Source organism: Pteropus medius, unplaced genomic scaffold, assembly GCF_902729225.1.
Source record: "Pteropus medius unplaced genomic scaffold, Ma_sr-lr_union100, whole genome shotgun sequence".
Taxonomy (NCBI): domain Eukaryota; kingdom Metazoa; phylum Chordata; class Mammalia; order Chiroptera; family Pteropodidae; genus Pteropus; species Pteropus medius.
Genome location: NW_024344437.1, coordinates 7,870,065 through 7,895,244, shown reverse-complemented (window position 1 = coordinate 7,895,244; position 25,180 = coordinate 7,870,065). Strand labels below are relative to the sequence as shown.

Sequence of the window (25,180 nt, the reverse complement as noted above, 5' to 3'; positions counted from 1 at the left end):
TTAAAAGTAAGGTATACCAAAGATTTCAGAACTCTCAAGAATTTCTTTAATATGATAAAGAAAACTACAAAACCTTAATTAAAACACAACATTTTTCAAAAGGTTAATGTTATTGGTCGGGGGGAACTGTGGGCTTTTCTAAATTAAAAAACAATAGTTAAAACAAATTCCTGAATGTAATACATGAACTTGATTGAATCCTGTTTTCTTTAAAATGAAAACTTTAAAAGACATTTTGGTATAATAAAAAGAACTCTAAAATAAACTTAAATATTACAAAACTATGGTTAATGTCCCTAGGTATAACAGTATTGTGGTTATACAGAAAAATGTCCTCTTTTTTACTCGATGCATGCTAAAATATTTGAAATGATATAACATCTGCACATTACCTGCAAACTATATATAGATGTAGACAGAGATACAGATAAAGGTGTCTGTGTGTTTGTATACATACATATATATACATGCACAAACATACAAAGTACACGGCAAAAAATTAACTGTTCAATCTAAGTGGTGGGCACACCGCTAATCACTGCAGGGTCTTTCAACTTTTCTTAGATGTTTTAAATTTTCTAAAATAAAAGGTCAGGGAATGTACTGTTTTAAAAACCAGAAAGACTTTTGACCTTCCACACCAAGGATTTACTCTAACTTGGGAATGAGGTATCATGCACAAAGGTGGCCAATCCTAAGCAGTAAGCACAGACACCTTTCATCATAGTAGCTATAATTTTCACTGTGAGCTCAAAAGAACATATTCATGAGAACACCATTAAAATTGAAAATTAAATTAAAGATTAAAATACTGGAAAGCACTTAGCACTACTGCAAAGAATGTTAAACACTGACATTACTACCTGACTAGCATAATGATGGCGAGCATTAAAATCATGGTTATAAAGACACGGGACGTACCACGAGCATTTTCCATGCTGAATGGGAAAGAATACAGCTTATTATACAATAGTCTGTGATTATAAAATGTGGAAATAGGGGCAGCGCAGAAAAACAAAGAACACGCAGGAAAAAAACATACCAGGAATGGCGTGGGAGCCCCGTGAGTTAGACCAGCAAACCCTGAGTGCCAGTTCAGTGGCAGGAACGTGCTGGGTGCTGGGAACACAGGGGTACGGTGCAGACGAACCATGTCTCTGGGTTTGGAGCATTTTTTATAAGTGATAACTGCCATCACCAATCCATTTCTCACACTTTACACTTTCCATCATGCACCCCACCATACCACACATGTTTTACATCAACCTCCAATTACTCCTAGTTCTCAAGAAAAACGGTGCCCACAGAACTGACGCCAGCATGGACTGCGGCAGTCCTTGGAAAGCCACACGCTGTGTCCAGGTCCTGGTCTATCCAGGTTCAGTGGCTGTGCAGCGTGTAGGGCCTCACGCTTCTAGGCAAGGGGACAGGGGAAAAGCGCAGAAGGGACTATTCCCATCTCAGGACAACTTGGCAACACTCTTGGTTAAGCACAGAAGAGAGAAGTATAAGTAACTCACCTACTACAACAGGATGGATACGTTTTTCTTCCTCCAAATCACTCTTTCCCACAGGTGCTTCTTGATACTGTGCTTCAGAGAACAAACTGGGAGAAGCACCCCTTTTTGAAGTTGAGACAAAACTTTGATGAGCAGTTCTACCGAAGCTGTTGTGTTCACTGGATGTTTGCTCTGGGGTTTGACTCTGGCAGACACGGGGAGGTAAGGCGGGCGCGGGCATCTCCACAGAGGCTGAATTTCCTGGGGACCTGGGCTTCTGGCTCAGACCATCAGGCGGTGGAGTGGAACCTTGTTGAAGAAAACCGACAAAGCTGATTTGGAGACATCTCCCTGCAACGCGTTCTCTTTTGCTTGTTAGTGAGCCTACCACAAAGTCTTCTCCAAAATGCTAAAAGCATTTCTTCCTCTTTATATTAGGAAACTGTGTTTAACAAAATCATGAAATTTTAAAAGTCCAAAGCGACCCCTGCAGAATTTCTATTAAGAACACGTTTATACCACAACTCAGGTGCGGACAGTGGACACGAGGCCACTCAAGCGCGACCCATGGCAGCACTGCCGCGTGGTCCACTCCGCAGCCCAGGATACACAGTTGGACAGGCAGCACCAACGCACACAGCTCAACAATCTGAACTGTCTCCTAACGGTCGTGCTCTGTGTCACGGCAGATAAAGTATCTTCCCCTTGGATAACGTTGACATTTTGGTTTCTTCAGGTGGTAGAATTATGGGTGACTTTTGTCTTGTATCTGTCTGTAGTTTCTAAATTTCCTGTATTACTTTTTGCCTGTTTTTTTTCTTGAGTCTCAGCTTTTGAAATAACTGAATAACCAGAGAGAGTCCCTTTCTATGTACCTCTAAGATATAATTCTTAGAGGGGGCAACACCAGCCATCTGCCTCCTGCGACAGTCCCTCAAAACTCTGCTACTGCCCCTCAGTTCTCCCTGATCGCCTCAACTAAACTTAGACGTGAAGACACTGTGGGAAGTGTTTCGTAAACAGCCATGGTACCCATCTCTTACACCCACCTACCTCACTCCTAATCAACAAATAAAACTGAATTCATGTAGATCCTCATTGAATATCAGGTTCGACCTTCCTTAACTCTATAATACATTCCTTATCTAAATATTATTTTACCAAATCATGCAAGATGATTTATTCATGCCAATATTCCAATATATTTTAATGTAATAGAGTATGAAAAATTCATTAATATCATTTCAGATTCCATCCTGTGAATAACCACTAAGAAAGAACCATTTGTTGAGTTTGGGTACAGTATTAAAGAAATAACCACAATCATCTGAAAAAGCTATTGAAACACTCCTCCCTCCTTATTCCAATTACATATCCACGTGAGGCTGGATTTCTTTTTCACATACTTGAACCAAAACAACATAACTCAAGTGATAATGCAGAAGTAGACATGAGACTCAGCTGAGTTTTCAAGCCAGAAGTTATTTTCAAAAATACAAAATGGTACTATTCTTATAATTTTTTAGAAGTTTTTTCATTATAAAAAATTACTTATGATAACACATAATTAGTTAATATTTGAAATGAATTAGTTCCTAAATTTCTCAGTTTTAATTTCTAATACAGGAAATATCAATAGCTACAGCCTATATAAAAAAGCTCTTGGGGTCCTCAAAGCTTAGAGTGCTAAGGGGTCTTGAGGCCAAAAAGCATGGGCACCACTTCCCTAAAGTGCCCATCCACACTGAACGGGGTGAGTTCTCATACTAGTAACTTAGAAATCTGCTTCCCTATTGCTCTAATGGTGATTTCTACCTTAAAAAGTATCACGGGCTGTTATTTAGGTGATCTTGATGATTCTTCTTATGGATTCCATAAAGCAGGGGTCCCCAACTCCCGGGCTGGTACTGGTCCGTGGCCTGTTAGGAACCTGTTCACACAGCAGGAGGGGAGCAGCGGAGAGCAAGCGAAGCCTCATCAGTATTTGCAGCCGATCCCTGGTGCCACAAAGGAATCTTGAACCATTCAACTAGTTCAAGAAACACACTATGTTCTTTATACTCCAACGGTCCCCAACCTTTTTGGCACCGGGGACTGGTGCTCCTATGAGAATCTGATGCCTGATGGATCTGAGGTGGAGCTGAGGCAGTGATGCTGGCACTGGGGAGCAGCTGCAAACACAGATGAAGCTTTGCTACTGCTCACCTCCTGCTGTGTGGCCCAGGTCCTAACAGCCCATGACTGGTACAGGTCCAAAGCCCGGGGGCTGGGGACCCCTGCTATACTCTACGATAAACATCCCAACTCCCTAAACCATTCTTCATTTGCTACACCTCCCATTCCCACCACCACCACCACTCCGAGTCCCATCCAGCCACACTTAACACACGCATCTGTCAACATCTTTTCTTTGTAGTCTCAAAGTTCCGTGCAACCTCTCAACAAGACAGGTGCTTTCCTGAATCAGCAAAGTGTGTCTCTTCAAAGGTAGCATCAAGCAGCACACATGCTGCCCCAGATCACTGTTTTTCAAACTGCGGAACACAATCCACTAGTAATTCTATCAGAGGGAACAAGTCACAACTGCATTTTTTTTTTTTTTAGACAAAGAATAAACAGAATAGAAAACATCCTTGCTACATGCCAGGCACACCAATAAGGACGGGGTTATGAAATTTCTTTGAAATTATGAGTCATGATTTAAAATGTTTTCATTACTAAGCAGCATGGTCAAAAAATCTCAGAACTACTCACTGCTCCAGATCCCATTTCAACAGGTTTTCCTCCCGATAAGCACATACATGCTATTAACTGATCTAGCATATGACAAAAGAATTCTGTCATACTGCGACAGACAAAATTTCTGGAATGGTTCTTCGGCTGAGAAGGGTGGCTTCTATACATATTTACTTCTCTGCTCCAGGCAAGTTTTTCATTCATCAGGCAGGGGTCGTAAACCAGGAGCCTTAGGCCAACCGAGCTCTAGGGCTTTTATTCTACTAGGTCTTTCTAAGTTCTATTTTATATAAATGTGAATGCCTTTAAGCAGGATGTGAATGCTCCAGAATAGCACAATAGCACAGCTTCCACATGTCTCGATTATATGATACCGCCATTGCACAGTTACCTGCCTGGCCACGAAAGAAATTGAAGTTTGCAACATATGATACAAAAACAGAAAGAACGTGCCCAACAACTCAAGGTGAGAAGGTAAGCACTGCCTACCTGAAGGCCCCGGGCAGGCAGAAGCACCCGGGGGAGTGCGCGGCCCAGACGCCAAAATCAGCAGCTTCTCCTGTTCTTCCATGAGTCTTTGCAGCTGCTCCAGCTGCTGCCTCTTCAGTTGTTCCTGCTTCTTCTGTTGCACTTCTTTCAGCTTTTTAAATGTAAAGTTACCTTTATTAAACTCACGTTACATTTCATTATGGACCTTTGCTCCTGACACTTTTCTTACTCCCTCCCACCTACCTCCCCATATCTTCCCTAATAAAGAGTATCAAAGAGGCATCTCTAAGTAACTAAATCTGCCACCAAAACTCTAAACTCCAAGTTTTTATATTAACTATCTCGACTAAGAGTCATATAAATCCTTTGGTTCTTAAAATAGGATAGGTACCCGTACATGTATGACCAACTTTTCCCCCTAATATCTGATCAACCATTTCTAATTTTGTTTTTACCAAATGAGGTAGAAATTTAAAGATGTTACCTTAAGAGTTATATTATCTTACGCATTAAGCATGTTTTAATGTTTCATTATTAGACAAAAAGCAAAATTTGGTATTTTGAGCATTTCACAATAAAGGGGAAGAAACAAGAGGACCTAAAACTGGCGACTTTTCATCATAAACAAAAACCTGCAATAACACAAATATGTATCAGGCCAAACTCTACTGTACCTGTTCAAGCTTTTTAAAAAGCGGGTCTTTATAAGCCACATCTTTGAATTCACCAGCAAGATCTGAGATAAAGTCACTTTTGTTAACTTCCCAGGGTGCAGGAGCATCCTGACACGACACTGGTTGTGGTCCCTCTTTAGGTAAAGGAAAGACTGCATGCGTTTCAGATGAATCTGACTGTAGTTTGTAAGGGCTGTTAGACTCCGACTTCTGTTCTTCATGAAGTGAATCTTCTTCATTTACAAAACTGAAGCTATTTGAAAAATGTGTGGCTTTAACAGGAAAGCCAGTGGAAGTGTTCACACTTGCTCGCTTCTCTTCGTCTGCTTCCAAAATAGGAAATCCACGATTTAATATGACTCCAGCCCGAGAAGGATTGGTCATCCACTGGGTTAAGAAGTTCTGCCCACTGTCTAACTCTGAAGAGGTTGGCATCAGGAACATTTTAGGCCAGTGACAGACACTATTGTATATAAATAACGCAAAAGCTAAGAGCTATTAATCTCCAACACCTGTAGAAAGAAGCAGCCAACACAAAGTATTAGTTAAAGCTGTTCTACCCAAGCTTAGATCTAGCACAAAAATCTACTAAATATTTCATATGCAAAAGATTTTAACTAGCAGTTAGGCATTAAGCTGCATGTTTTTTAAGTCCTAAATATCCGAATTGGGTGGATCAAAAACCTAAGTCACCTTCTGATCTAATCATTAATTGCTAATGATTTTATACAAGTGCTAGATGAGTTGACCTAAAACTATGGGAGCTAAAGCACCTTCAAAGTTATTTGATTACCAAATGAAAAAAACCACCATCAATATCAGACATTTCCCACATTAAGCACCTTCATGTTTCTGGCCCTAGTTTAACATTGCTTCTTTGCCCAGCTATATTTCCAGGACAAAAGTCACCACCATCCCATGGCTTTACCTGTTTCTCACTGTCCCTTTCTCCCTCGCTCTCTTCTAACCCCTCGCCCACCAGGCAGTCCCTCATCTGGGCTCCCAGAGGTCTCTGGCAGCGCTATTTTGGCACTCATCCCATCGTTAGTGGCATTTTGCTTTTGTGTCCATAATCTACCCAGCTGTGAGTTCCTTGAAGATATCTGTATATTCACCACCCATCCATCCCCGGCAGGAAGGAGAAACTTGATCATTGTTTTCTGAAGTTAAAGTTAAATCACAACTAAGGTTATACTATTGAAGACAAATCCAATATCATATTGTTTTCATTCAATGTTCAACAATAAAAATTACATTGGTTCATACCATAGGATAGCTATGCTGTATGAATCCCACTCTGAAATAACCAATTTCCTAGTGTAACTGTCACTGTGTAACAAATTTAAATGGGACTTCACAAAGTCTGATGTTACACAACAAACATTTACTGATTTCTTACTTTGTTCCAGATACTGTTTTCGGCACTGGGTATATGCCAATTAAGTCAGTCTAGTGGGGAAAATGCGCACACATGACAGTAAATTATGCAACATGTTAAACAGTAAGTGCTAGGGAGAAAAATAAAAGCCACGAGGGGGAAGGAGACTTTAAATTTAGATGGGGTGAAGAGTCTTCACTTAGAGGATAAAATTAAGCGTCTGGTGGAGGATAAGGAGCAAGTGGTGCAGCTGTGAAGGGCAGAGGAAGACCCAGCCGCTCAGTCTGCAGGCTGCCCTCGCCGATGCCCCAGTCCTCTGGAAATCCACTACCCATCGTGAATTCTCCAGGACTGACTTCCTTATGCACTCAAGCCTGTTTACAGCAGTCACCATGAGAAGGCCCTGGCTCCCAAGCCATGCTTTATCTCTTACACTCTAATCTCTATGCACACGCCTTATTCTGTCTCTCTCTCGCAAGCATCCTCAATGCCAAAACACTCACTGTCATCATCAGCAAAATCTCCTACTGTCCTTAACCTCTTCTCTCATCTTCCTGAGAACATTTCTTCCTCTGTAGCCCATATCCTTGCACCGCTGGGCCTAGAAGTAGAGTATGCTTTCCTTCTTGTTCTTTTTTGCTTCTAGATTATTTTCCCTTCCTTTACCACAAAGAGCACCCCGTTTTGAACCTCATACGCTCAGACTAGACAATAGCCCTCTTTATTGTCTACGGAACCTCCAGGGGTCACTGGGATCCTCCCCCTTATATAACTTAAAATTTTCTGGCTTAGCAACTAGAAGAACTGATTTGCCATTAACTGAAGTGTGGAAAATGGGACAAAACAGGTTTGGGGGGGGCTAAGGGATTGAGCGTTGAATTTAGGACATTTTAAGATGCCTATCAGACATGCCAGTAGAGACAGCATGTGGTGAGCTGGGCACAAGAATGTAATTTACACTGAGGCCAAGGCTGTGAAGCACAAATGTGGGTATCCCCACCGTACAGATGGTAAAGACACCGGATGAGATCACTAAGGGGCTGAGGGAGACGAAAGAGATGTAAAAAGTGTAGTGTCCTTGAAACCAAGTGAAGAAAGTGTTTCAGGGAATAAAGGGCTGTGCTAACGCTGTTAATAGATAACAAGTGAGGAATCTGAGAACTGACTTTAGAATTTAGCAAAGCAAAGGTCATAACTTCCATGAGAGAAGCTTGAGGAGGGGGCAAAAGTTTGAATGGAGGGGATACATGAGAGAACAAGAAATTGGAGACAGTGAGTATACCTAAGTCTTTCCAGGAGTTTTGTCATAAAAGGAAATCAGCAGAATAGGGGCTGCACAGAGAAGCAGGATAGATTTTTTTTTTAAGACAGAAAAAATAAAAGCTGATGATGGAAAGAGGGGAGAACTACTACAGCCATGTCTTTGAGAGACGAGAGATCTAGTACCAAAGTGACATGGCATCTCACTATTTTTCGGTCATGAATCTTGACTTTATCAATACAACAAAATATATATAAACAAAGGGGAAATAAAAAATGGCAATTTGAAGGCACACAAACATGTACTTAGCTTCATAATTTAGTGTCTAAGAAATGTAAGTATACAAAAGACATACAAGAAAAAACAGATGCCCAAACATTAAACTAGGCTCATCCTGACTCAACTGAATAGAAATTAAAGAAGTAACAACATACCATTTTTTTTTTTTACACACTCAGTGGGCAAAGACTAAAAATTTGATAACACTCTGTGGAAAAAAGAAACTCTTTCATGAAGTTTTACTTGGGAACAAAACTACCTTTTTTGGAGGGGAATTTGACTACATTTATCTAAACTGTAAATGCACAGAAACTTTGACTCATCAATTTTGTGCTATACTGACACACGTTTGCATTTGTAATAAACTGAAAGTAACTTAAATGTCCATTAACTTGGGACCAGCTAATTATGGTATTCATATTAGGCAGCTGTTAAAGAGAACAAGTTCATTAAGTGCTGATATGGAAATATTGAATACATCCAAGATATACTGTCAACTAACGAAGTGCAGAGCAGTGCATAAGAGACAGAGCAAGAAAGACAAAAGTTACAATTACATAGACCTGTGTTGTCCAATATGGCACTCAACTACTCACATATGCCTATAGAGCACTTGAAATGTGGTTAATGTAACTGAAGAACTAAAGACAGATGATGTCATTTTATTAGGTCAAACATCTGGATTTAATGGAATTTTAAACAAGAGATTTGTTTCCCTTGTTGCTTCATTGCACTGTACGGCACACACTGAAGATACTTCTCCATTTTCTGAAGCAGAATCCTAGAACAGTGTCATCTAGCAAAATGCCTGGAACCGATTAGTATGTGAACTCAGCTTTTCCAGATCTCAAAATTACCCCGAAACAGACAGCTTTAAAGGCTCCAAAGAGTGCTCCATAAACATTCTTTAAAGCAGTTGGGGGCGGGGGTAAATTCTCTGCACCCTGAGCGGGGAAAGTGGACACAAGCAGTCAACTCGAAGCCGTGAGACTGTGAGAAGTAACGAGTTGGTCTGGGAGGTGTTTATCTCCCCCAAAACGCACCTCCCGGAAAGCCACGACTCCACAGCGCAGCTTTGAAGACAAGCACCTGGACACAGTGCAAGAGGCCGGCCCTTGCGGGGGACAGAAAGCAAGGCCGCTTTGCGCCCTCTTCTCGAGCAGCCAGCGTCCCGTTCGCCTTGACATCAGCTTACAGTACCGCCAAGACCACAGCGGTGACAAATGCAGGCTCCCCGCAAAACAGCATTAACCTGGAACAGGTGTTGCCACGGCCTGACGTCTCCCGGCGCCCACCACACTCGCCCGAGGCCCGGAGCCGGTCCTCGCCTCTCAGTTCCCGCTGCCCGGCTCCCTTCGCCCGCGAATTACCGCTCGCAGTCCGCTCAAACCCAAGCCGGAGTCGCCGCCGCATTTACGAAAGAGCCGCCACAACCACCGCCTCCGGCCGGAGCCCGCCCCTGACCCGAGGGCTCCTGGGAAATGTAGTGCCCACCGGCCCGCTCTGCGCCTGCGCGCGGGAAACGTCGGACCCACGCAACTACTGCCAGTGACGTAACAGCGACCGACGTTACCTAGGAGATTCCCGGCGGGGCGTCTTCCGCCGGAGCCTCGGCTGGAGGGATAACTGTTCCTAGAGGGAACTTCCGGTACATACCGGAAACCCTTCCCCCCTGACAACTGGGAGAGCGCCGACGCGAGGAGGAAATGGCGGGAACTCGGAGACAGCTAAATCTGAGGGACCGAAGCTTTTAGAGGCATTAGGGGAAAGGAGCTTTTTGCTTACGGTCCGTCTATTTTGGCGGTTTCTCTGTCTTTGTTCTCCGCTTTGGCTGAGTGTGGCTTAGTAAAGGGACAAAAAGAGCCGTCGGCCACGCTATTCCATAAGGCAAAGGTAACCAGGTGAGAACTCAGTCCCCAAATCGTCACCACTCACCTTTTCTCCTATGACTAATGCGTGGCGTGGCACTGCGTCCGTCATGTATTAAAAAGCTTCGTTTTGAACAATGAATGAAAAAGTCAAAAAGTTCGTAATCGCCACTGCGGAGCGCTGCGCAGGCAGCGCTGTAAGGTCCGGGAGTGCGCATGCCCGGGTTTCGTGCGGGTCGGGTAACAGACACGTGAAGTATTTAAAGAAGGCAATTGAATCGTGCTGTTACCGCAGCTAAAACAAACTACCACTAGATAAAGATAATTTAAAAACGCTTTCACATATTTGCCCACCCCCAAATTGTTCTGCTATCTACTTCAAAAATTTAGCCCCTCTTCCCTAAAGTTCTAGTTTTGCTGCTTTTTTCTTTTAATTGTCGTTGTGGGTGAGGAAACCAAAACCCAAAACTTCCGGATAACACACCTTCAGGGGACCCAAGTCTTATTCATTTATGATAGTATTTGGCTTGACAGCATACCCTAAAGTCTCGTTTTTCTTAAAAACGTGTAACTTTTGAGATAGACACAATATCCTCTACTTTTTGTGCCTATAATCCTTTATGCCATCGTGGGAGGCAGGAGGGCATTGTAATGTAGTGGTTAAGAGCCCATGCTTTGGAGTCAAACAGGCCTGGGATCAAATCCTACAACTTACAAAGAGCTTTATAGGCTTTGGCACTCAACCTCTTAGAAACTCGGATTCTCATCTGCAGAATGGGAATGATAATAATGCCTCACAGGATTGTCAAGAAGATTAAAAGAAAGTAGATAAAAAGCATGATACCTACCATATAAAATTTTGATGAACAGGAGGTATTTTTGTTTTTTTAAACCACTTTATTGAGGTATGATTGACACCCAAAATTTCATATTTCATGTAGATAACTTGAGTTTGGAGAAGTATTCACCCATGGAACCATCACCACACTCCACCACAAACATATCCATTATGATGCTTTCACCTTTATCATGACTTCAGCTGTTGATGAATTCACTTTGCCTGCCAAAGCCTAGCTTTACACGTCATGCCAATAATTTTACAAGTTACAAAATAATACTGTTATTTTCAAATTATTTGATGAAATTATTTTTAACACTTGATCTTGTATGAAGTTTGTTCTGAGAGTTGAGAATTTTTCATTGCCGGACTAGTGACATCAGTGATTTCTCTGTCAGGAGAGGGCAGAATTGCAAGCCTGGCTGAGGGATGATCCCTATGCCCATATCATCCAGGCTAGAAAGGGTGAGCAGGGTAGGGCAATAACGCTGAGCAAGGCTAGTCCTTGGCCTCCAGACTAAGGTAAGAAAACCCATAGCCCACTTCTGTGGAGAAGAAAGGGAGTTCTTCACCAAGGCCACAAATCTCAGATACCTAGGATTTTAGCTTAGTACAGAAAATTTAGATAGCAGTGTTGGATACTAAAAGATATCTTTCTTTTTTAATCTTGTATTTTAAATATAGATAGGACTATTGATGGTGCATTGGACCTGCAGCGAAAGATCATGGAAACCTGTGAGTCTAAACAATGAAGGAATTATCACATCTACTACATTCTAGAATGCCTGAGCAATAATGTTTAATGGAAAGGAGATTTCTACCTGTGATCACAATAGTTGTCACACCTATGTTTTTACTTTCTTCTTGAAAATAACAGTAATTGAGATTTTTACATCATTGTCTCATGGTTTTATAAGCATTCTATAGCTTTTTGCACATTTTTAATTATTTTTAATTTTTTTATTTTTCAATTACAGTTAACATACACGATATATGCGTTTCAGGTGGGCAACATGGTTATTAGACATTTATATAACTTATGAAGTGATCACTCTGATAAGTCTAGTACCCATCTGATGCAATACATGGTTATTACAATATTATTGACTATATTCCCTATGCTGTACTTCACATCTCCGTATTGCACATTTTTTAGCATTTTATTTTATTATTAGTTTCGAGTGCATAGTACATTGGTTAGACATTTTTATAGGTATTGCCCATACTACACATTTTTAAAGCAGCACATTTACTTTCCACAAATACGAAATTACCAGTGATTTGTGTATTACTTAACTGCAAGTGGCAGAGCTGGCCAAAAACCTTTCTTTCACATGTGTTCCACTAGCCATTCCTTAAAATACTAAGTGGTTCCTCTGTCAGGGACATTTTTGAATGTTTGGTAGAATTCACCAGTGAAACCATCTGGTCCTGGGCTTTTCTTTGTTGGTTGGTTTTTGATCACTAATTCAATCAATATCTTGTTATATCTATTCAGATTTTCTATTTGTTCCTGATTAAATGGTGGTAGTTTGTGTGTTTCTAGGAATTTCTCCATTTCATCTAGGTTCTCTAATTTGTTGACATACAGCTGTTTATAGATTCTCTTATAATCCTTTTTATTTCTATAAGATCGGCAATAATATCCCCACTTTCAATTCTGATTTTAATAAGTTGAGTCTTCCCACTTTTCTTAGTCTGGCTAAAATTTTGTCGATCTTTTCTAAAACTAACTAACAGAATCATTTCATTGATTCTGTTTTTCCGTTCTCTATTTCATGTGTCTCTGCTCTGATCATTATCATTTCCTTTCTGCTGGCTTTGGGTTTGGGTTGCTCTTCATTTTCTAGTTCTTTAAGGTGTAAAGTTGGGTTGTGATTTGGAGTCTTCCCTTTTTTAATATAGGCATTTAGAACTATAAATTTCCCCCTGAACACGTTCACTGCATCCCATAAGTTTTTGTTTTCATTCATTTCCAAATATTTTTTAATTGCACTTGTGAATTGTTTTTTGACCAATAGTGTGTTTAAGTGTGTTTTGTTTAATTTCCACATATTTGGTAGTTTACCAGTTTTTCTCCTGTTACTGATTTCTAGCTTCATTCCATTGAGATCGAAATTGTATTATATGTATTATATGTACTTTTTAGGATTCGGTTATTTCCAATTTACTGAATATTGCTTTGTGACCTATTACAGTCTATCCTGGAGTGTGTTCCCTGTGCATTTAAAAGAATCTGTATTCTTATTGTGTTCTGGAATGTTCTGTACATGTCTTTTAGGTCTCATTGGTTTATGTGGTCCATTTCCTTATTAATCTTCTACAATTAGTTCTATCAAATATTGAAATTTGGGTTCTGAAGTCAACTATTATTGTAGAACTGTCAGTTTCTCCCTTCAATTCTGTCAATTTTTGCTTCATATATTTTGGGGCTCTTGTTAGATGTATATATATAATTGTTCTATCTTCTTGATGTATTGACTCATTAAAATATAATGTTCTTTGTCTCTTGTAAGAATTTTTTATTTAAAATTTATTTCGTCTGATATTAGTGTAACCTTCCCTGCTGTCTTTTGGCTACTATTTGCATAGAATAGTAGCCAAAAGACACTTTCAACCTATTTGTGTCTTTGGTCTAAAGTGAATTTCTTCTAGACAACATATAGATGGATCATGGGGTTTTTTTAAATAAAAGGAGGAGTTGCACGTCTCTCATTTTAAATCAAAAGCTAGAAATGATTAAGCTGAGGGAGAAAGGCATGTCAAAGCTGAGATGGGCTCAGAGCTAGGCCTCTTGCGCCAGTTGGCCAGGTTGTGAGTGCAAAGGGAAAGTTCTTAAAGGAAAGTAAAAGTGCTTCTCCAGTGAGCATGAGTGATAATGTGAATCAGTCATTGCTGATGTGGAGAAAGTTTTAGTAGTGTGGATAGAAAATCAAAACAGCCTCAACATTGAAAGAAGTTCCACTGTGGGTAAAATACTATAAAACAGCGTCCCATGCTACAGAGAAATCATTTGAAAGGAAGAGTCAATCGAAGACTCAATCCATGAGGGAAACTTCTCTGTTGTCTTATTTTAAGATACTGCCACAGCCACCCCAAGTCGCAGCAACCACCACCTTGGTCAATCAGCAGCCGTCAGTGTCAAGGCAAGACCCTCCACCAGCAGAGAGATTACACTCACCTAAGGCTCAGATGGTGGTAAGCACTTTTTAGCACTTTGAAAATTAGATTTACAAACATTTTTTAGCAAAAGCATTTTTTTAATTAAGGTATGTACATTTTTTAGACATACTGCTATTGTACACTTAACAGATTAGTGTTATTACCAAACTCAAGGGCTTCCTCGCTCGGGATGTTCTGTTTGAGGGTGAGACATGGCTGGCCTTAGTTTTATTGCAGCAAGTAAGGGAGACGGGGAGTCCCATCTATAGCTGTTCTCTTAGGGAGGCTTAGCTGTGCCTCTGTACACTGGTTAATTACATGCTGATTCCTTCACAGTTGGCTAAACTTATCTGGATTTAGTTAATTAAATGTTGATTTCCCCTTTGAACTTGGCTAAACTTATGTGGTTGGTTTCCAGCGAAGTTCATCCAGTTTCAGCTGCCTCTGCAAACTACTGTGCTACATTTTAACATGTAGTAAGGATAGCAATTAGGAAGAACTGTCCAAACCTTGAGACCCTTGTCCCATTTGACAAAGCAGTGTAACATAACTTTTGTACGCACTAGGAATCCCAAACTCCTGTGACTGGCTCTGTTGCCATGCTTGCCTTACTGTGGTGGTCTGGAACTGAACCTGCAATATCTCCAAGGTGTGCCTGTAGTACAGTCTGGATCCCAAACCTTTTTTTAACTTTTCTATTCTCATTTAATTCGGTACCTGGAGAATTTTATTCTTTCCTATTACTTTACCTTCTATTCGGTGAATCTCCAGCCCCACCTCTCCGGAATGGCAGATCTCTACCTCTAACTACAGAAGAACTGGACCGCGAACTCCAAACCTAGGAAGTCCTAAACTCTTTATGTTGCCCTCCTGTTCCCCAGTCCCAAACGCTCCGGAAACTTGCTTCGTTCCAGCTACCGGGACTCCCCATTTCTCAGTTAAATGGCAGCATCACCACCCACTTTTCCCAAACTCCGACTCTGGCGTCACCCTCATTGGCCACATCCTGCCCGGAAGACGAAACTGAAAAACTCCTCCCCCCGGGGCTGGTGCTGAAAGGGACAGCCCGCAGAGCCCGTCGCAGAAATGCCCGCGCAGCGGCATTCCGGGCGGGGGGCGGGGCTCGGGGCCTCCCACTGGCCCCCGCCTGGCGTCCTCGCCGCAGCCGGAGAGCCGGAGGCGGAAGCGCCGGGAGCAGCGGGAGTCGGGAGGGGCCGGCTCCTCTGGCAGGTGCGTGGGCGCCGCGGGGTGGCGGCCGGTGGGCCCAGGAGGGTCCCCGCCGAGGGTTGGGGTCCTGGAGGAGGCGCGGGCTCGACGGGGCGCTGCGCTTTCGCTGGTCGCGCCGCGTCCTTAGTCGTCGTCCTGCGTCGGTCCCCGTGCGCCCGCGGGCAGGGGACGCGGTGGGGCCGCCCGGGGCGCGGCGCTCGGGCGGGTCTCCGGGAAGGAGCGGCTCACGGTGGGACTCTGAGTTTCTTGTTTCCCACGCGCCGAACGGCCTGTCTTCGGAAAGTTGAGTTTCAAAGCAAACTTGCAAAAAGTCCGGGAATTGCGTGAATAATCATCATCCGACCTCAGGAGCAGTTGGGAACGCCGTGATAGAAACGCTTAATGTGTTGAAGTTCAAAGTGGAAAACACGGAAATTAGTTAAATAATTTCTGCGGGGGCTGAGTCGTTAAATCTGTTTCTAGAAAAATAGGGCGTTGCCCAGAGTTCAGCTTTTCTACTCTGGGCTGCAAGATGACGGTAAGCAGAAGAGCTGGAAAACGTAGCGTGATAGCGAAGAAGTTCACGCCGATGTGAGCGCGTTGCAGATCCTCTCGGCGCCCTGACTTGATCGTGAATTCAATGAGCACTTATTAGGACCCGTCCGTGTGCTCAGAGCCACCTTAGTTGGCGCAGCAGCAGAGAGGGTGGCCTCTTTCTTCAGGGGTTCAGTAGTCCCATTAGGGAAGTGGGTGTTGATGCCATTTGAGCCCCAAATACACAAGTCGTGTCTGAAAGGCTCTTCTGTAATCCTAGGCTTTAATGGATGCGTGAGTTTTTAGTAAGCAAGCATTTACTGAATGCTTACTGTGTACCTTGGAGTGTAGGGATAGAAAGATAAACTAGGCACAGCCGTTGCATGGGATCTGCCCTCGGAGAGAAACTGTCAGTGTAAGGAGGAGGTAGTGACCGCAGCTGCGCCTGGGGTTGGTGCGGAGAAGGCAGGGTCTGTATGGGATGCTGGAGGGCTCCAGGGAGGCGCCCAGCTGCACCCACGGTGTCTGCGTAGAGTGGTAGGAATTCGGGTGGGAAAGGCCGAGGTTTCCCGGAGCGAGGCTGTGTCCCTAGGGCAGCCCGAAGGCTGTCAGGTAAGGAACAAACTCGGCGGGGGCGGGAGGGCGAGGGTAGGGGGCGGGGTGAATTGACTGGTGTTTGGAGGAAGCTTGGGAAGGAGGAAGAAACAAGCTGACTGCCGGGCTTGTCTGAGGAAGCTGCTAAGTAGGGGGCCTGCAGACAGACAGACAGGCAGGGACTAGAAGTAAAGGCCAGACGGGAAATCCCGTGAGGCTCTCAGTGTTAGTTTCTCAGCTGCTCAAGATGGGCCAGGAGTTTATGTTCTAGTGTTCGTACTCTGGTTTCACCACGGCGTGAATGGACTTGATGCCCCTGAGCTGTACACTTAAAAATGGTTAAAATGGTAAATTATATGTGCGGTACATCATACTGCAAAAAAGGGCTAAAAATTTATTTATACTGTTGGATCCAGTAGGTCCATTTCTGGCCATCTGTTTTCAGGAAACGGTGACACAAACTTGACCAAAAATGTATGGAGATTTTCCTCAAAGTATATTTCTCATAATGAATAATTTTAAATAACCAAATATCTGATGACTTGGGGAAGAGTTAAATGACACAAAGATTATGTAGCCACTGCAAATGTTTTCAAAGAATATTTAGTGACATGGGAAAATTTTCATTAAAAGTTAGGATAAACTGGCTATAAAATCAAATATACAATATTAATAAGTAACAGTTTTATAAAAATAATTTATAAAGTGTAATGATACAGGCAAGAATAATATCAAAAATATGAGCAGTGGGGTAGAGAGATTATAGGTGCTTCTTTAAAAGCAACATTATCGAGGTATAATTTACATACCGTTAAATTCACCCATTTTAGTTATATGATTCAAAGATTTCTAATAAATTTACTAGGTTGTGCACCATCACCATGATCTGGTTTAATGCATTCCCACCACTGTGGCTGCTTTAAATTTTTCTTCAAAGTGATTAACTTGGGAAGGAGGAGTTATTTTTAGAAATACAAATACACAGTAATTTCCTTAATATTAGGAAATTTAAGCAAAACTGAAGAGTAATACAATTTAAAATTGAAAAGCCACATAACTTAAGAATAAAAATTACATAAACTCTTTGACTCAGTGCTGTTAGGATTGTCGGACTGTTTCCTAGGGCAGTCACTGGAGTTGCCAACAAACGTTTACATCTAAGGATGTACCCAGAAGCTTTATTTTTGATACCAAAATTTAGAAATAATTTAATTGCCCAACAATATAGAAATAATTTATTTATGGTACATATCTAAGATAGCCTGTATTAAAAGTATTTTCTAAGAATATTAATGATAAAATATTAAAGATAAAGTGCTGACATAAAAGGCAGGAATGTATTGTGAATATAGTATAATTTCAGTTTTGTTACTAATATAGTCTGTTACTGTACATGCACCTAGAGAAAGCCTATAAGAAAAAAGCAATGTTAACATGGCTCCTAGGTTTTGAGATTATTTTGCTGTTGTACAGTTTTGTATTTTCCAGATTTTCTAAGGTGAGCATGAATTACTTTTTTATTAGAAAACAGTTTTTCAAAGGCCAGGTGGAAGGACTTAAGAACTTGCCCAGGACAGATCTGAACAGGTGGAGCTGAGCAGCCACGCCCACATCAGCCCGCCTAGTCCTGGTCCTGCTCCTGCTCCTGCTCCGGCAGTTACATTACATAGAGACTGTCCTGAAGTTGTTAGAGTCATAGACTTGTAGTGTTTCATTTGTTGTTTGTTTTTTAACTGTCAGAGATTAAGAGCGAGATAGATTAACCTAAGTAGCGCATTCTGTTATCTTTCACAGAATCTATCATCATTTCTCCCATTTGTAAGTGATAATGAATCAATTAGACTGTAAAAGACAGTTAACACATTTGAAATTAGTGAATATTAATGCCATGAAAAGTCAGAGTTAAATCAAGAGACTTTAGTTTAACCAGATCTCACAAGAGAAAACGTGCAAACCCCGAATATGTCCATTCATTGGACAGATGCTGCTAGGTCCTAAACAAGATATGCAAGTGTGGGGCGAGGATAGGGAAGGAAAGTGTCTCAGCAAGAAGGAACAGCATGTGTGAATGTCACCGGACAGGTGACCAGGTTCTTGTCAGTGTCACGAGAAAGAATTCACGGATAGGGAAGGTGACGAAGCAACAGCCTTTTATGGGAAGCAAAAGTACTCTCTTGAGAGCGAAAGTACACACTCAGACAGGAGAGCAGGCCCTATCCTGTGGGTTTGGAGGATTTATCTAGATCTGACTAAAGGGTGGAGTATTCATAATCCTGGGTGGTCTCTTCGTGGAAAGAAGGTGGTTTCTCAGAATCAAGGAGACACCCCTTTTCTCGCCATGTTTGGGTTTTACGGAACTGTCATGCGTCAGATGCATGATGGGTACAGCCTTAACCGCAATGCCAATTTATTATAATAGCTGTATAATGAGGGAAGAATTAGGCCAAAGGTGAATGGGGCCTGATCTGTGCACATGTCTTTATGGGAAAGACCACCTGTGTCTCTGGGTCAGGGTATTGTGGGCTCTGAGTTCCCCTAAGGGCCTCAGGGCTCATGGCGACCACACGTGGGCCCTTTGGGTTTCTCACCCTCCTGCTCGTATCCGTCTGTCTACCTGCTCTAACACGAAGCCATCAACGACCAAGCTTGGCCAGGGAAGAGGGAGAGAGAGGTGCAGGATGAAGCTGGGGACAGAGGCCACGTCGGAGTACAGATGGCATTAGGGCCTCGAGGAATGGGCACCATTGCTCAGGTTAAGAGTGGGGACTTCAGCTGGCCTGGAGAACAGGACGTTCGGGCAGGGGGAGCAAGGGGAGCAGAGCCCTAATGAGACTGCGCTCAGTAGGCAGCCTTGGAGACTGGCCCCGCCCAGCTGTCCTCGAGCCTGCTAGGAACCTGCTCACTAACCTTAAACATCAGACCCGGATCCGCTTTTCACCAAACCCCAGCTGACTTTGGGCAACCTGTTTGATATGACTGGTTCTTAAAAACTGACACAGAGCTACTGTGAATTAAACCCAGTATCTCGCCATTTATTAGTTTAATGTAAAATACACATTTCTTTTGATTCAAAATATACTTTTTTTTCTTAGAAGTAATTCTTTTTATGTGGGAATGTAAAAGAAATTAACTTCAAATGTGTGTATAAATCTTTCCATTTAAATATGTTATATATTTTTATTACAAATTGTTCAATTTATCTCCAAAATGGCTTAACAGAAACCCACATCATAACTAATAAGCCTCTTTGAATTTACAGAAGACTTATATCTAAAAATCCATAGTTTCATTATTGCATAATGTTAATTTTAATTTAGAAATTAATGCTTCTGTATTCTTAAATCACTTGATCTGTAATTGTCAAATCTGTTATATTTTCAATAAAATGTGTATTATGAGTCTCTACAAAAGGGTTTTTGGATATTATATCAGCCATGAAAGCTAGAAATTATTCTAAAACCAACATACATATTGCAAACTTAGATAATATTCAACTTTCGTGATTATATGATTATAATATCTTTAAAAAAATAATGCCCAACTTTCACACAGTTTTCTTATAAAACAGTTCTAAAGTCACCATCATTTACAGCTACTGAGAGGAGAACCCCTAGAGCTCTAACCTGAAATTTCTTTTCCTGCAGGATGACCATGGGAGTCTTTGCGAATTGTACCTTCTGCTTGAATATCAAGCACTTACCTCGCCAACAGAAGAAAAAGCTACAAACTGACATCCAGGAAAATGGTGGAAACGTCTCTTTTATATTAAATTCCCAGGTATTTGCAGATTTCCTATGAGCTGTATTGGCAGACATTGTTCGTGAAGGCAGCTCAGGTCATGGGGAGATGAATCGGCAGGGAAAACTGGCAGCAGGGCAGTCAGCGAAGACAGGAGAAGCAGCATTGCCAGCAGGAAGCGGGGCTGGAGAGAGGCGGAGAGGCAAAGACCACCCTGCCTCATCTTTTCCCGTTCGTGTGAGCTGTAGGACAGTCCCACCTGCCCTGTGAATCTGATATTAAGAGAGCACAAAAGAGGATATAAATTGAAATAATTTCAGACCAGCCAAATCTGTGCCTGAAGGAGGAAAGTTAGAATGCACAGCATTTGCAAAAAAACACTCTGTACAGACACTCACCAACATGTCAGCACTGGAGTGACACCTATATCTGTATGTGGCTCAAGGAAACGGAAAGAAAAATGTGCAATGTCAATTGATCTTTGTACTGTGTGTTTATTTAAAGGCGGAAAGGACCTACCTTCTCTCTCTTAAATTGTAGGCTGACAGTTTAGATATGAAATTTCATAGTGAGGTGAAATCTTGAAAATAATGAGGGCTACCCTCTTTTTTACCACCTTATCATAAGAAGTTAAAATCAAAGTTCGAAGGCATTAGCCCTGGGCTCAGAGGCGCAGGCCTGCCCCACCCAGTGCTCTTCCCTGCACCACTCAGTCGACTGTCAGGCCCCTCAGCCTACCCTCCCTGGACCACAGCCTTGGGCTTGCCGACCGGGAGGCAGTTTGCTCTGAGAAGCATGTTCAACTCCAGCTGGATGCTCGGTCCCTCTCTGGCATTTGGCGGTTTGCCCATGAATATCAGAAATGGAATGCCCTGTCTCCCTCCAATTCAGGCAGGATTACTTTCCTGTACGGCTTTTCTCACCTATCTGACCATTTCTGTGGATGATGAGCACACCTCTTACACTCTCTCAGTTTACTTTCTGTGTAGAGAATGCCAGCCTGGTATCTCATTTTTAGAAACTCACCTACTGGGAGTGTAGCCTTTTTATAAGTTGTTTTGTCAATATATAAACCTTTGAAACACACACAGCAGCTATTACAACAAAGGATATAGCACGATATGTAATGACAAGGAACGATCCCCAACGTAAACTGTTAAGTGGGAAAGCCAATCCAGAAGAACGTACTTAGTGTGCCGTCTGTGGCTACTCAGGGCTCTGTGCTTGCACGTGTGTTGTCCCCCTAGAAGAGCCCGGGAGGGGCACCCAGGGACAGGCTACAACAGCTGCCTCTGGCATCGTCCTTTTACTTTCCAGATATTCTACAGTGCGCATATACTATTTACTGAAAAATAAGTTAAGTTTGTAAAATTTCAAATTAACAAAATGATAATGAATACTGTTTGAACCTCCTGCTCCAAACTCCTAAGGAAAAACAAGTGTACAAAGAAGTGTATGTGAAGATGTTCAGCACAGCATTGTTTAGAGGAGGGAAAATTTGGAAACAACCTCTAGGATTGGTTAATTAATTATGGTACATCCGTACCCTTTAAAAACTTGATTTTATAAACTTTTATATAATGAGAAATTGTATTGATAAGAGTGTTCGAAATCTGAGAAAAATGATTGCAAATTACCTTCCAACAAGACTTTTCAAGGGTGAAAATTACAGATACAAATAATTTATTTAAATTTTATTTCTTCTCATGCATAATGAACTGATTCTTTTTTTCTTAGTGCACACATATAATCTCAGACAGTGCTGGTGATCTGAGCAAATATCATTTGAACTATATCCAGAAGAATCATATCCACATTGCAAACCCAGATTTTATATGGGAATCTATCAAGGAAAGGAGACTCTTGGATGTAAAAAATTACAGCCCTAACAAGTCACCGGACAGCACACTACCTCTTTATCAAGGGGCCAGCAGCTCTGGTAAGTATTTCCTGTCAGGCACCTAGTGTGTGGTAGGTGCTATAGTTTTGGTTTATCAAAGATGTTATAGACAAAAGACGATCTAGAAATATCACAGAAATAATTAGGCTTGTTATCTCAACAAATGGGCAGCAAAATAGCAGGAGACAGAAGAGTACTTGAGAATAGAAATTGACTTCTCAGTATCCAGACTAGTGGAGTCAGAGTCAGCATGCCGACAAGAACACTGGTATTGTCAGAAAAGTTGGCGTATAATTTCAACTGGGAGGGAGAAGAACCTTTGTGTTAAAAAGGTATCACAACTTAATGACTGGAAATTTTATGACCAGCATTTTGCTAAAGAAGTTCTTTCCAAAAGAACCACGTCTCCCCTGGACCCAGATTTTAATCTGGCCAAGAAGAAAGCCTTTGGATTTAACAGGTGCTCTCCCCAGGGGACACGTCAAAAGTCCAGCCATCCCATTAAGTATTAATTGTAGAAGCACATGGCATATGTTAGAGAGCATCTGGTATGAGATCAGCCGTGTTATTTATAAAAGTGTTAGACAGCCAAGTGTTTTGCTGTGGCACAGCCTCTAGACAAATGCTTGTCCGGAAATGCTGTCATCGGACTTTCTTGCTATCTCAGAAAATGGTAGCTGAAAAAAAAAAGCAGGATGATAAACTTTTACACTCATTTTGCAACATGCAGAATAAAACAGTGCGAGTCAGAATCACTATAAATACACTGATGACTTTTGAATTCTTGATAGCATAATTGAAACTGGAAAGAAATCCTTGCATTAAAAGAGTCATACCTGTATATCATGATGATGCTGTGGGGTTCCTCAGCCTCACCTAGGAACCCCGAATTTCCCTCCTCTAACGAGAACACATCTGTGGCCCAAGGGTACCGGGGAGCACATTGCAGCCCTGTGCTGCATGAGAAATACGTTTCAGAACTACCCTCGCCATGATCTTCAGAGGAAAATGCCACTTGAAATTGTCTGCCTAACAATGAGTTTTAAATAATACAGACTATATTAGAATTTTCTTCACATGCCTGTTAAAATAGGATTATAATGGTACGTTTTTACTATCTTTTAATCTACCTCCTTTCCCACTGTATTGTCCATAGATTGCCAATAACTGTAGCTAATTTAAGGACACCTTAAGAAAATAGAACAGCATGGCAAATATGACCCGCATTCAAGAATCTTCACAATTTCAGCATTTATTGTGTACCAACTTTAATAATCTTTGCATAGTGAACAAGTGTTTTATTTGTTTTAATTTTAGAAGTGAAAACAGACGATGGATGCCTGGACAACTCCGCAGAGACAGGGGGCGTGGAGCTCACTAAGTAATCTTCTGATCCTTAGGGCTCGACAGTTTGTAAACTGTTAAAAACCTCAGTCACAGTATTAAAATGCTGTTAGTACATCAGCATTTTTTGTAGTATTTTAATTTCTCTTGCTTATCTCACTCTTTATTGAGTTTTTACTTATTTAAGATTTTCACTTCAACTAGTATAGCAATACTTATTTTATCTTCTCAGTATTATATGAGACTGGATGTAATTGTGACAGTGACTTGAGAAAAGGAAAAACCACTGCCGACGGGGTCCGGGCAGTCTGCCCACTCCATTCCCTTACTGGAGAGCCTTAGAGCAAAGACGATCGTTACTCCATACCTGGTATTTTTAAAAATGGAAATAGTAACCTTCCAAAACGGAGTGTGAGTCTGCAGTACCACATGGCTTCTTCAAGGTACCCAGGACTGCAGTATTGATTAGGCGTCATATTTTGCTTTATTTTACTTGTTAATAGTAGTGCTAAAAGAGAACAAATACCAAAATTTAAAGTACAGATTATGAGACGCCTGACACCTTTATTTTAAAGGGGGTTGTCTGTAGCTCAGAGAGGCGTGTGGCTGTGTGGAGTGACACGCATCTAAGGGTCCACCTGGAGTGAACGCAGGCTGCCTGTCTCTGCAAGGAGCTGTTTTCTCCAGCGCCTGGGCCTGTGTCTTTCAAGCTTCTGCTTCTACTTTATGCCCCCGCTTCCAGCATAGACACAGTGTGCAGCATCAGAGCTTTAGAATGATAGAATGACATAAAGGAGGAATCCAGCTCCTTCCACAAGACCGTTTAACCATCTTTAGCACATCTAAGGAGGCATTAGGAACTCACAGCGCATTTGGCATGGGATCAGGAGAGCGATAAGAAAAGTTTTATGAAAATTCTGTTAGTCTAAAAGTTGATTTTAATGTTAAAATTTTAATTATACAAATTTCAGGTTTTATACAGAGAATGTTGAAATTCCTCATTTTCCTCAAGATTTTGAAGTTGCAAAATATAACGCCTTGGAAAAAGTAAGAGTCCGATTTCTATTTGGGAAAAAAGAACAAAACAGTGTCTTCTGATTATTTTTCTTGTTTGATTTTCTCATTGTTTCGAAAAATTGCACATATCCTGAATAACATTCTTTAATATATGAGTTGATTTTTAATAGTCAAGAAAATTTCTACATTCAAAATTTAGTGTTTACTTTTTCTAGTGTTTTTATTATATAAAAGCAATACATGCTCATAATAAAAATATAAACTACAAAATATTAATATGGCATTAAAAATAAAAGTCCCCTCCTTAACAGCTTTTTGTATTTTAAGAGTAGATTTGACACCAAGTTATTTACAGCATGTTGAATTTCCATTATTTTTTATTAAAAAAAAATCAATTTCCTCCAACATCATAGAAATGCAGATTAACTCTGGCATTCAAAATGATACTCCATTTGTATTCTCTAAGTATTTTAATAAAATGTAATTTGAAAATAACATTCCCTCTGTGTTAAAGAAGATATGAAAAATGGTACAGTTTAAACACATACAGATATATCTATAGTAAGACTATAGGAGGGAATATACCAAAATAGTAATAGAGGTTATATAGCTGTAGTATGATTACAGGTGATTTTTATTTTTTCTTTATTCCTTGTGTATTTT

The 25,180-nt window shown here is 41.3% G+C and overlaps 2 protein-coding genes across 13 annotated transcripts in view; one reads left to right on the top strand and one right to left on the bottom strand.

The window, feature by feature from the left end:
• The window catches only part of CPAP (centrosome assembly and centriole elongation protein), a 39,457-nt gene extending 29,073 nt beyond the window's left edge, over nucleotides 1–10,384 (bottom strand). For 4 of the 7 annotated variants that reach the window (XR_005654976.1, XM_039873068.1, XM_039873073.1 and 1 more), the window contains exons 1-4: nucleotides 9,360–9,780; nucleotides 5,399–5,910; nucleotides 4,725–4,875; nucleotides 1,521–1,808 (exon numbers count right to left, since the gene is read on the bottom strand). Coding sequence is in view for 6 of the 7 variants with exons in the window: in XM_039873068.1 (XP_039729002.1) it covers nucleotides 1,521–1,808; nucleotides 4,725–4,875; nucleotides 5,399–5,842 (883 nt within the window). In the remaining variant the exon portion in view is untranslated. Of the gene's footprint in view, nucleotides 1–1,520; nucleotides 1,809–4,724; nucleotides 4,876–5,398; nucleotides 5,911–9,359; nucleotides 9,808–10,251 lie in introns of those variants that run through there. The other 3 variants (XM_039873071.1, XM_039873070.1, XM_039873069.1) reach the window with 3 other exon arrangements.
• The window catches only part of PARP4 (poly(ADP-ribose) polymerase family member 4), a 69,530-nt gene continuing 54,341 nt past the window's right edge, over nucleotides 9,992–25,180 (top strand). The window contains exons 1-7 of one of the 6 annotated variants that reach the window (XM_039873064.1): nucleotides 9,992–10,217; nucleotides 11,707–11,757; nucleotides 14,101–14,220; nucleotides 20,163–20,295; nucleotides 21,994–22,195; nucleotides 23,474–23,537; nucleotides 24,472–24,547. In XM_039873064.1, the coding sequence (XP_039728998.1) occupies nucleotides 20,164–20,295; nucleotides 21,994–22,195; nucleotides 23,474–23,537; nucleotides 24,472–24,547 (474 nt within the window). In that variant the 5' untranslated portion in view covers nucleotides 9,992–10,217; nucleotides 11,707–11,757; nucleotides 14,101–14,220; nucleotide 20,163. Of the gene's footprint in view, nucleotides 10,218–11,706; nucleotides 11,758–14,100; nucleotides 14,221–15,261; nucleotides 15,415–15,672; nucleotides 15,695–15,765; nucleotides 15,929–16,067; nucleotides 16,537–20,162; nucleotides 20,296–21,993; nucleotides 22,196–23,473; nucleotides 23,538–24,471; nucleotides 24,548–25,180 lie in introns of those variants that run through there. The other 5 variants (XM_039873063.1, XM_039873062.1, XM_039873067.1 and 2 more) reach the window with 5 other exon arrangements.